The sequence below is a fragment of the Ursus maritimus genome, unplaced genomic scaffold, assembly GCF_017311325.1.
Source record: "Ursus maritimus isolate PB19 unplaced genomic scaffold, ASM1731132v1 scaffold_15, whole genome shotgun sequence".
Lineage (NCBI taxonomy): Eukaryota > Metazoa > Chordata > Mammalia > Carnivora > Ursidae > Ursus > Ursus maritimus.
This window is the reverse complement of record NW_024423897.1, coordinates 30697179-30709266: the sequence shown is the minus strand read 5'-3', so window position 1 is coordinate 30709266 and position 12088 is coordinate 30697179. Positions and strand designations below refer to the sequence as shown.

Below are 12088 nucleotides of genomic sequence, written 5' to 3'. Positions count from 1 at the left end.
TCATAAACACAGAAAACAAACTGGTGGTTGCCGGAGGGGAAGACATGTGGGAGAACGGGTGAAATAGATGAAGGGGATTAAGAGGTATAGACTTCCAGTTATAAAATAAATAAGTCATAGGGATGAAAAGTACAGCATAGGAATGTGGTCAATAATATTGTAATAGCGCTGTATGGTGCAGGTGGTACCTACAGTTACCATGGTGAGCACCGCATAATGTATAGAATTGTCGAATCACTATGTTGTACACTTGAAACTAAGAGAACGTTGTATGTCAACTATATTTTGATTAAAAAGTGGAGAGCCCTGGGAACCTACTGCAGGCAGCCAGTAGGCACTTGGTCTTAAGAAGTGAGGTTGAAGCTTTATGAACAGATTCCCCCAATTCTGCTACCAAATAGAAGATAGGAGCCCCAGTAGTGATCTTCTTCTGGCAAAGGATATTTTGTAAGCCATCAAGTATATGTCTGCATATCTAAGAAGTTTCAGTCATGATTCAAAAATAGGAACTCTGCCCCCATCTTTTTGATGGATCCTTAGTCTGGAGGATAAAAAAATATTACCATACAAAAGATGATAGATAGATAGATAGATAGATAGATAGATAGATAGATAGATGATAGATAGATGATAGATAGATAGATAGATAGATAGATAGATATAGATATAGATATAGATATAGATATAGATAGATAATAGGTAGGCAGACAGACAGACAGACTCCTGGGAGGGAGAAGGGAGAAAGGAAGGAAGGAAAGAAGAGCGGAGGGGAGGAAAGGGAAGGGATGGGAAGGGAAGGGACAAAGGGAGGGTGAACCAAGTGGACATCATTTGGGTAAAGTAGTATGCTAACAAGCAGCATTTTTTTTCTAGATCTCAAGCCACTAATGATACACCCTGAACACATAAGGTGCTTAAAACGGTTGTTGTGAACTTTTTATATAAACACGGATTGTGCTTAAACTGTTTGCTTTTTCTTCATTTTGATTTTTTTTTCATATGTGAAAAGATTTGAAGAAGTGGACAGAGGTGTTTTTGAAACAGAAAATACTCCTACATCATTGCATTCCGTTTTAGTGTTTATCAAGAGAAATCATTGACTTTATTAGATGAATACAAATTAAGGAATATTTTTTATGTGAAAAAGGAAGGTGAAATGTAAATGTCAACTATTCCTATGAGTGAGATAATATTCTTGTGTGTTTCAGATTTCCAGTTTCCATGGTTCTTAATTATTATCTTTGGAATATTTGGGCTAACGATGATACTATTTTTATTCATATTTTCTAAACAGCAAAGGTAGGTGTGAAAAAGTATTTAAATGTTTTTGCCAGTGTTTAGATTTCCGAATGTGTTTCCATTCGTTATTTGATATTTTCTTTTGCAAATCATGAGTGAAAATTTTAATTAGTGCAGTAAAATATTATCTCTAGTTATACATTTACCACTTTGTTGTGTTCAGCATAGAGAATTCCCGGGTGTCTGTTGGATCTGGGACATTGTATAGGACATTCGGAGGCTGAGGCTGGTGGCCGCACACCTTGTGATCGGCACCTCCTTAACAAAACTGTCATCTCAGAGCTGCCTCTTGATCTCTTCAAAGTCCTCAACAAACTGGCCAGTTCATTCTAGGACAGTGAGGCGGCACTGAACCGTTAGCTAAGTTTGACACAGTCCTAACAGACAAGCAAATTTAAGTGCCAAACGAAAGCCACCTAGTAAGTCAATCTAATAAAGCCATTTTAGACTGCATAGGATGGCGTTTTCAAGTAAATCTGGGTTTTATTGAAACTATTAAATTTTATTTAAATTATTACAAATGACCCACATTTGTAAACACAGCTAAAATTCTGAGTTTGAAGAGATTGTATTCTCTTGGTGTCCCAAGACTCAGGTTCTAGTTATTATTCTTGCACTGCTGTTTAATGTTGTTTGAGTCCCTTCACCTCTCTGGGCTCCATGTTCTCATGGGTAATAAGACATGTTGGATTCTATGACCCTGAAATTTCCCTTGAGCTGTATGAGCTGTCACTCTATTTTTCTTCCTGAAAGAAATTCCACACAGACTACAGGATATTGTAATACAAAATATAGGAAAAGTTACCTGTACCGATTGCAAATTTTCTTACATTTAGAGTATTTTTTAAGTCCCATGGGTTCATTTTGCCCCTTCTCCTAGAACAAGGGAGACTAACACTCCCAGTTTGCCTGGAACTTTCCCGGTTTGAGCAGCGAAAGTCCCATGTCCTGGAAAACCCCTCAGTTCCAGACAAACCAGGGTGGTGGGTCACCCTACCTAAAATTGAAGACATTTTCTCCAGCTGAAGCCAAGAGACATCTGCAAATTGAAAACAGTATCTATGTGAATACATTGCAAAAGCTTTTTTAATTAGAGTTGCATCTTCACTTCTATAATGTAAACCAATGGGAAAGCAAAATTCATTCTGCAGAATATGATTTTGCATCTAGCTTTTTAGCAACATTTCTTTTATAAGCACAAGTATTATAAAGCAAGACAATACAGTTTTCAGTTGTTTGGGAAAAAAATAGTAAGTACATTTATAGAATCTTAAGTAATTTATATAGTTAAGTAATGCCAACCACAAAGGAGCCAAATTATTCTGTTGATTAATTTGAATGTATTGATCTATACAGTTGATGGGCTAATTTATATGTGTCTACATATACCCACTATGTATATAAAGTAATTCACTCTTAACATTAGCTGTCAATTTTGAGTCATTGTGAAGGCCATGTAAATTTGTTATGTTGTTTAATTATATTAGCTTATAATTATATTAGACAATATTTTAAAAAAAATTCACTCAACAAAGAGGATTTTAACGAAAATATATTAACCTTTGTATAAGAGTGTTCCCTAAGGATAATGAAGCTCTTAATTTTGACGCTTAGTCAGAATTACCAAATTGTAAAATTGCTCAAAATCTTTATTGTACTCTCAAATTTCCTGTACTAAATTAAGTTCTTTGTAGAAAAGAATTAGTTTTGTTCTTTCATTTGCCCATAAAAACCCTGGTCTCAATTTCCATGTTCCAATGAAAGGAGAAAATAGGAGAAAACATTTGTCAGCAGGTGTGGAAAGAACATGAAGTTCTAATCATTAAAATGATACTCCGAAGAACACGGTACTTATGTTGGCCTTCCCCAGAATGTTAGGGCTCGAAAGGCTTCAGGTCCTCCTGTTGTTTGAAGTGTTGAGTCCAGGCCACTTTTCCCTTTCCAGATCACTAAGAATCAGCTACAGTGAGATTTATAGTATAATTTGGATTTGAATAAAATGACAGCAGAGTCACAGAGTTTCATGCCAGGTTATCCGTACGCTATTCTCAGTCATTCCCACCGTACAACTCACCCCAGCCTTTGAGCTCTTACTAACCAGAAAAGAAAGAACTGGATTGGCCTAGAACAGAGGTGCCAAACCAGCCACCCGAAAGCCAGACTCGGCCTGCAGACCCTAATGTGTTGTTACTTTATGTTATATGGATTTGCTACAAAGTGTTTACACACTAGGGAATTTCCACACAAAAATCCAGATTTCCAGGGAATCTTTATCAACGGAAAGATCTAGTGAAACTCAGTTGACATTCCTGCATGGCAACGTGTGCTGAAGCAGAGGACCAACCGTTCCATTCTTCCATTCAGCAAGGGCCTGTGTTCTCCCCATCCCTCCCTCTGATGTTGCAACAGGCCTGCTTCATTCACTTGCATGACCCGCTTGGATCCTAAAGGCCTCGGGGCCCGTGACCCTAGCATGAAGCCCGCCATCATGCCCAGATAGCTAGCATGTGCCTAAATGCATCATCCTCTGCGAAAGCGAGAGGCACACGTAACAGAGTCCAACATCAGACATTCGGGAATCTTTGCTTCCTGTCATTACAATTATGTTGCATTTTTCTGTTTTTGACATTTAAAATATTCATTGAGAGACGCAGGGCCAGATAACACAGCAGGATGACAGAAGGCAAAGGGCCTGGGTTTTGGAGTTAGGTACTTTGGATTTGAGCCCAGCTGTGCCAGGAATTTGTGTATGATTTGAATACATTCCTTAAATCTTTAAATCTTTCCACAGGTAGTGTTACCTGCCTCCCTAGTAGCTATAAGAATTAAATAAAATGTTTAATGTATGGTGTTCAATAAATTTTACTCTCTGGCCCTTTATAACAGAAGTTTGACAAACTTCTGTTATAAAGGGCCAGAGAGTAAAATTTGTAGGCTTTTGGGGCCATGCAGTCTAGGTCACAACTACTCAGCTTTGCCACCGTAGCATGAAAGCAGTTATAACAACGTGTAAACTAATGAATAGGACGGTGTTCCAATAAAACTTTATTCACAAAAACAGAGAACAGACCAGATTTGGCCTTCAGGCCATTATTTGCCAGCCCACAGGTTAGTGCAAAATATATCTTATGGTGTCTGGTTTATCAGAGGCATTCCAAAAAAATGGTAGCAGTTATTATTAATAATTTATTTATAGTTTTCATATATCTCCTATTCATCAGTAAAATTTGGTTTTGTTTTGTTTTTAAAGATTTTATTTATTTATTTGACAGAGAGAGAGAGACAGCCAGCGAGAGAGGGAACACAAGCAGGGGGAGTGGGAGAGGAAGAAGCAGGCTCATAGCGGAGGAGCCTGATGAGGGGCTCGATCCCATAACGCCGGGATTACGCCCTGAGCCGAATGCAGAAGCTTAACCGCTGTGCCACCCAGGCGCCCCAGTAAAATTTGTTTTAACACTTGCCCCACTAAGTAAACCTAGTGGAGGCTACTTACAGCAATTTAAAAAACAGAATTCGGCTTATTCCTTGGTTAGGTAAAAAGGCAGATGGAAATATTGAGAGAATGGGTCCCCTATTGAATAGATTAGACTGTCCATTCCCATTAAGTGGAATATCAGCTAATAATTCGATATCCCAAAAGCAGTTTATCATCCCTGCCCAACAGTGGCATCTCTGACTTGTAGGGTTTTTTAAAACAATAAATGAGTTGACTGGAATAGCTAATCTCTGAGCTTTTTTCCAGAGCTGCAATGTTAATTTTAAGACATAAATTCCAGTTACACTGTTAACGAACTAGATAAATGAGGTATTCAAATTTATTTTTATTGAACACCTTCTGCATGCCAGGAATTGTTCTAAGTGCTAGGGATATGATAAAGTGCAAGATAGGCAGGATACACATTGAAATGAATTATGGTCAAAAATAATTTAAAGGTTTCCTGCTCAGTGGGGAGTTTGCTTCTCCCTCTCCCTCTGCCTGCTGCTCCCCCTGCTTGTGCTCTCTCTCTCTCTGTCAAATAAATAAATAAAATCTTTAAAAAATAATTTGAATATTTAGAACAGAAAATTTAAGTGCATCATAGAATTGGATATGCAGAACCATATGGATCAGTTAGAGATAATTCAAATTTAGTCTTTCCCAACTGTAATGAACGCTGCAATGACACCTGGTTTATGAGATCATCTTAGATAATTTTATAATTAATGTGAGCTGTGCGGTGCAAACTTATCTCAGTCCATCCTTTTTTGAAGGTGCAAATAATTTTGATTTCATATGAATTGGCTCTTTTTTCTTTCTTTTTCTTTTCTTTCTTCTTCTTCTCTGCAAACTATTGATGAGATGTACATTAAAATTACCATCCTTATAGATGAAATGGAAGTTGGCTTCAGATGGAATCAAATTTCTCATTCCCAAATACTAATGCTTGCTCTTGATAAAGACATGAGGGGAAAAAAAAACTAGGAAACCATGTTTTATTTAAATTGACTTCATGTGAGGGCTTTTTTGTTGATTTCTGTTCTTTTTTTTTTTTTCTTCTATAGTTTTTCCTCATCATTTACTACTTACTATTTTTCTTCCTCATATTCTGCATTATTGTGGAGCACCAGGATATTTGGAATAAGTACTAGTGCCACCAATAGTTTATTCCTGTCTTTTGAAATAAGAGAATTATATAACTCTGCAGATATGTCAAACCAAAATTTCATTTGTTTTCAAGGATTAAGATGCTGATTCTTCCCCCGGTTCCAGTTCCAAAGATTAAAGGAATTGATCCAGATCTCCTAAAGGTACTTAATAAGTTATCTAAGTGACAGATCACACTAATCAAATGCTACCTGTGTTGAGAGCTTTTGCAAGCTCTGTGTATCCCATTCCATTTTTTAACCCCTCTGGGAAAAAAAAAAGTTTCAAAATAATATATCTTAAAATTATGAGAATGTCTTGTATATTTAAGAGTTCTACACTCATGTGTTTTTTATTATATGGTTTTGTTACTATTGTTCTTATTGTAACCGTAATTTTAGTCTCTGGGTGTTATTTGTCAAATCCTTTAATCATTGTGAGTTTCTTTTCGTAGATTTCATTTTCTTTCTGTTTCCTAGGAAGGAAAATTAGAAGAGGTGAACACAATCTTAGCCATTCATGACAACTATAAACCTGAATTCTACAACGATGACTCTTGGGTTGAATTCATTGAGCTGGATATTGATGACCCAGACGAAAAGACTGAAGGATCAGACACAGACAGACTTCTCAGCAACGACCGTGAGAAGTCACTCAACATCCTTGGAGCAAAGGATGATGACTCTGGACGTACCAGCTGTTATGAACCTGACATTCTGGAGACTGATTTCAATGCCAGTGACGTGTGCGATGGTACATCAGAAGTTGCTCAGCCACAGAGGTTAAAAGGGGAAGTAGATCTCTTGTGCCTTGACCAGAAGAATCAAAGTAACTCACCTTCTACTGATACCGCCCCTACCACTCAGCAGCCCGGCGTTATCCTGGCAAAGGAAAACAAGCCAAGACCACTTCTGATTAGTGGAACCGAGTCAACTCATCAAGCTGCCCATCCTCAGCTAAGCAATCCGAGTTCACTGGCAAACATCGACTTTTATGCCCAGGTAAGCGACATTACTCCAGCAGGGAGTGTGGTCCTTTCCCCAGGCCAAAAGAATAAGGCAGGGATAGCCCCGTGTGACATGCCTCCGGAAGTGGTCTCGCTCTGCCAGGCAAACTTCATCATGGACAACGCCTACTTCTGCGAGGCAGATGCCAAAAAGTGCATCACTGTGGCGCCTCACGTCGAGGCTGAATCACGTGTAGAGCCAAGCTTTAACCAGGAAGACATTTACATCACCACAGAAAGCCTTACCACTGTCGCTGGCCAGCCTGGGACAGCAGAGCGGGCTCCGAGCTCTGAGATGCCTGTCCCGGACTATACCTCCATCCACATCGTACAGTCTCCGCGGGGCCTCGTGCTCAATGCCACGGCCTTGCCCTTGCCTGACAAAGAGTTTCTCTCATCGTGCGGCTACGTGAGCACAGACCAACTGAACAAAATCCTGCCGTAGCCTTTCTTCGATTTCCCACAAGCTACGTATTTAATGGTGAAGAGTTGGCTGGGGCATGAGTGCTTAAACCAAAACAATGTTTAAACCTTTTGGGGGGGATGGGGGAGTGGATTCTAAATGCCTTTTCCTGAAATGTTGAAACATAATATTAAAAAGAAGAAGAAGAAGAAGGCCTAATCAGATAGATATTCCTATTGTGAATTGTAAATATTTTAAAGAATTGTCTCAAAGACTGTTTAGTGGCAGTGATTGTCTTGTTAATGTGGGTGTTAATTTTGTGATACTAAGCATTGAATGGCTGTTTTTAATGTATAGTAAATCATGCTTTTTGAAAAAGCGAAAAATCAGGTGGCTTTGCAGTTCAGGAAAATGGAATGCAAATCAGAGCACAGGCTAATTTTTTTTTTAAGTCATTGGGAACTAAAATTACAGGTAAGAAGGCAAAAAATAGTTTGGATATGTAAAACATTTATTTTGACATAAAATTTATAAAGATATTTTTAATAGTTTACACTTCAAGCACGGCTATTTTATATCACACTACACACTGTGTACTGTAGTTCATGCTGACCCATCTAAAGAATGTAGCAACTAGTCTAAAGCTAGTTTACTGCTTTTGGTCAGTACACCTAAAGAAAAACAAATAAACAAGTTAGTTTTTTACCAGGCCCTTTTTATACCTCCCCAAAGTCCTTACACAGTTCTCAAATGATTGTTCTTACCTCCATTACTGGAACAGGCTCATCTTATTGAAATTTTTAAAAAAATATTTGTTAATTGAGAAGACTTTAAGATGGTCGCACAACTTATAGTGAACCAAAACTGACAGACAAAAAACTCTTTCTTACCGAATTTTGGTTTATGCCAGAGAGCTCCACGCTAGGAGAAGGAGGAAGGCTAGCCGGGCCCTGTGGGCAGGCTGCTGGGTGCCCCTGTTGCCCATGAAGTGAGTTTTTAATGCAGGCAGGTCCTGAGAGGTGGGCCCCACAACCTCTGTGGTAGCATCTCTCCAGACACGACTTGATCTTATGACATGGTTACCGAAGAAGGGACTAAAGTACAACAAGCATTTTGTAAGTTGAAGCAGGTCGAAGCGAAGTTAAACCAGATCATGGAATAAAGTTCAAGAAATAGGTTTTTGTTTCACAGCCAATAGCCAGACATATACCCACTCTTCCTGGTAACAAGAAACAGAAGGAACAAGATTTTAAATCCCCACGGAGAAGTCAAAATTTTCTTAAACCCGGAGCGGAAACTTTCTTCCTCACCAAACCCTTTCTCGGGTTTATTTAAAGTAGCAAACCAAGAAGTCTCCTCCTTTTTTATTTCCTCTCTGAGTGGCTTGGCCTCAAAGCGGGTAGTCAGAAGGAAAGGAAGAGGCCTGAAGTATTGTATATTATTGTTCAATCCCTTAGTAACCTCAGCATCATTCTTAGGAGTGTTGGGATTGCTCCCCAAAAGGTTTGTCAAAGGAGAAGAATCTCATCTCACTGAAGAATGCTTCTCACTTTAAGTATTTTTTTTTTTTTTACATTTAATGAAACTTTAAAGTTAGCTGTAACTTAAATAGTATTTGCCATTTAGCTCAGACCTTTTTAGGAAACAGGCTTAATGGTTGGTAATTTTAAATTCCCTCTTTCTTGCAGGAAGGACAGTGAAAAGCTAGAACTGGGTGTTCCAAGTTCAACGTGTTACTTTGTAATAGGTGTTTAATAGATTTTCTGCTACCTTGCTGCTATGGTTTTCTCTAAGAGCTACATAATTTAGTTTCATATACAATTTCATCAGTGTAGAACCTAATTCAACTTAAAACTGTGTGCCTGGGAAAACTATCTTACTATTTCACAATAGGCTGACAACAATTTCTATAGCCAAAAATAGCTAAATACCTCAATCAGTCTCAGAATGTCATTTTGGTACTTTGCTGGCCACACAAGCCATTATTCACTAGTATGACTAGTTGTGTCCTGCAGTTTATATTTAACTTTCCTTATGTCTGTGGATTTTTTTCCTTCAAAGTTTAATAAATTTATTTTCTTGGATTCGTCATGGCATGCTTCTATTGTCAAACCCCCACATGAAAAGCACCCTCAGCCAGACTGCGCACTCTTCAGTTCTTCTCACAGGAAGGGGAGCTTAGCACAATTGGCTTAAACACATTGGCAGGGGATGTGGAGATTTTTGCTCTGTGCTGGCAGCTCCCTACCTCTCTTTTTTTGAGGAAACAGGAGCCCAGCTCGAAAATATTATTCTGGCTTGCCCGGACGGTGCCTTCTCCTCAGGCTGCAACACCCCACGGGCGGAGGCTCTTGGAGCCATGTTTTGGATGCGTCATCGCTTGCGTGACATGGGGAGTGAGGGCCGTGTGGAGCAAAAGGTGGTGCTTGACGTGGTGTTTAAGTGAACTTTCTAGCTGGAGCGTGTTGCCTGGGAGGGGGGAAAGCAGCTCCTCCCGTACCACGCCCACGTGAGCACAAGTCGGTCTGTCAGACCAGCTACTTGTCATCACCGGAAGCAGGTAAGTCAGGCCTGTGTGGGGAGGCTGGGCAGGTAGGTTGTGTACGGCCTGAAGGAGCGGTAAAGCCACGAAGCCAGATTCCTCCTCCGGGACAGGCTCCAGGCGGGTCACCTCGTCAGTCACAGTCTCCTGTGCAGGCGCTGGGTCCCGCGAGGCGAGAGTCTGGGACGTAACTGAGAAGCCCCCGGAACAATTATTTATGGCTGCAGCAAGCGGAGTGCAAACTGCCCCAACTCTTCGTTTACGCTAGAGGCTTTACGTTCAATACGGAAATAAAAATTCTCTACGTGCTGCGTCTGCCCTTTGAGCGACTATTGCCTGAAAGAACCAGGGGTGAGGCCTCAACGTTTCCTACTTCCTTACTTGGAAATACAGTTTAGAACATCATCTCCCTTCTGTCACTAAGATACTGGAACATACACTGCCTTCAATTTACAAAACCGGCGAAAGCTCACCACTCTTGGCGCCAAACGTTTATTTCTTACATATGCTTTTCAGAAGTCAGCCTTGTGGTATTACAGGTTTTCGTTCACATGAGGTGCTTCGAGTTATCAGGAGGGAAGGGGGAGGAAGACCTGTTTACTTCCCTTGGATCGAAGGCCACATCCCTTTCTATGACAGAAGATTAATGGCATGTTGAAGATGTCTACGCGTGTGTTTCTGTATGTGAACTTCGCCGTGGTTCTACTAAGACATACTGACACTGGAGTCTACTCACAATTTATAGTATTTACATATTTACATAGTTTTACACCAAAATACTAAATGTTCATGTTCTCTGTGTAGGGTAAGAAATGGGGGGAAAACTGCACATAACAAATCCAATTGCTTTAGTTTAGAACCCAAGATTCTACATAATTTGCGCAGTCTTCTTCGCTAGCATAGTATGTAAAGGCTGTGTAGAAAGGGTTCGGCTTCTGAATAAGACTTTGACCTTTGGCTAACATTGCAGCTCTGTTCTTTGGGAAATCTAATAAGAGTATTATGCCAACTGTATTAACATAGGCAATTAACATCTCCACGTCTTTGCTTATACCTCTTCCTGGAACTTGAAAAGTTCCCAGTTAACCAAACCTGCCCGTCAGAATTTTCCTCAACTTTCATGGCCCAGCTGAAATGCCTCCTTCATGCAGCGGACAAGTCCCTTCAGCTTAAGTGATCATTCCTCCCTCTAAACCATTTTTAATGGTTTTAACACTCTGGTCGTTAGCTCACCTAACAACCACGTAAGATGGATTTACCAACATGTATTCTGGGGCATAACCGTTCTCTGAAATGTTCTTATGTGAGTAATTCTGTGGTCACATAAGTTTGGAAAACATTTCATTCTGCACTCCCCTCTGGGAGAGCCAGTGTGCCTATTGACATTTTAAAGCTTTTACAACACACACACACATACACACACACACACACACACACACACACTCACTGACTTAAATTTAACACATCATTTCCAGCTTTATTTAACAGCAAAAAATATAATGATGAAAGATACCCATTATTGTATCTATTAACATTTGGGAAAAGCTGCTCTGAGAATTTGTAGACCTAACATGAAATAAAGTTATAATGAATTTCAGATGAATGTGAATCTGAACAAAGCATCTTTATGTGATGCCATTAAACTTTCTCCATAAAACTTCTTAAATAAAAGGCGAAGCAGCTACATCTTTGAAATAACCACAGATTCTTTGCAACTCAGATGCATAACTGTTTTTCATATATGGAATGACATTTTCTAAGAACTCGGAGGTCATAGAGCATTCATTGTCTTCTCTGTGGCAATGATTATCTCCTTGCTAAAACAGACTGGATTTCCCACCTCTTCGCTGGAAGGCTAGAGGACGAGGGTGAACACATGGGACTCACCAACGTCAACAAATTCTCAGTCTTACTCGGTGCACCTAGTTTCGTCTGAAAGGTTTACAGCACTGAGAAATGCTTATATCACTCTCCATTAAGAGGAGCATATTTTGCTGTAAAGCTACAGAATTATATGTCCCTGTTATTGCCTGAACAAAAATAATTCACTCCTTACTGCTGTCTGCTGAGTTAAAAAAAAAAAAAAATTACCCAACAGCACTTCAAACATAATAGATTTGTGCCCAGTAGTCCCAGGAAGCAGTCTTTGTAGGATATACAGAAAAGCAATTTTCTATTGATTTTTTTTTTAAAAAGAATCTGCACATGAATTGT

General features: G+C 39.5%; 1 protein-coding gene across 3 annotated transcripts in view; it reads left to right on the top strand.

Annotated features, from left to right (window-relative positions):
* GHR (growth hormone receptor) overlaps window positions 1-9416 on the top strand; it is a 249659-nt gene extending 240243 nt beyond the window's left edge. For all 3 annotated transcript variants that reach the window (XM_008692587.2, XM_008692585.1, XM_008692588.2), the window contains exons 8-10: window positions 1209-1299; window positions 6018-6087; window positions 6403-9416. In XM_008692587.2, the coding sequence (XP_008690809.1) occupies window positions 1209-1299; window positions 6018-6087; window positions 6403-7374 (1133 nt within the window). In that variant the 3' untranslated portion in view covers window positions 7375-9416. The remainder of the gene's footprint in view (window positions 1-1208; window positions 1300-6017; window positions 6088-6402) is intronic.
* Window positions 9417-12088: the final 2672 nt, after the last annotated feature.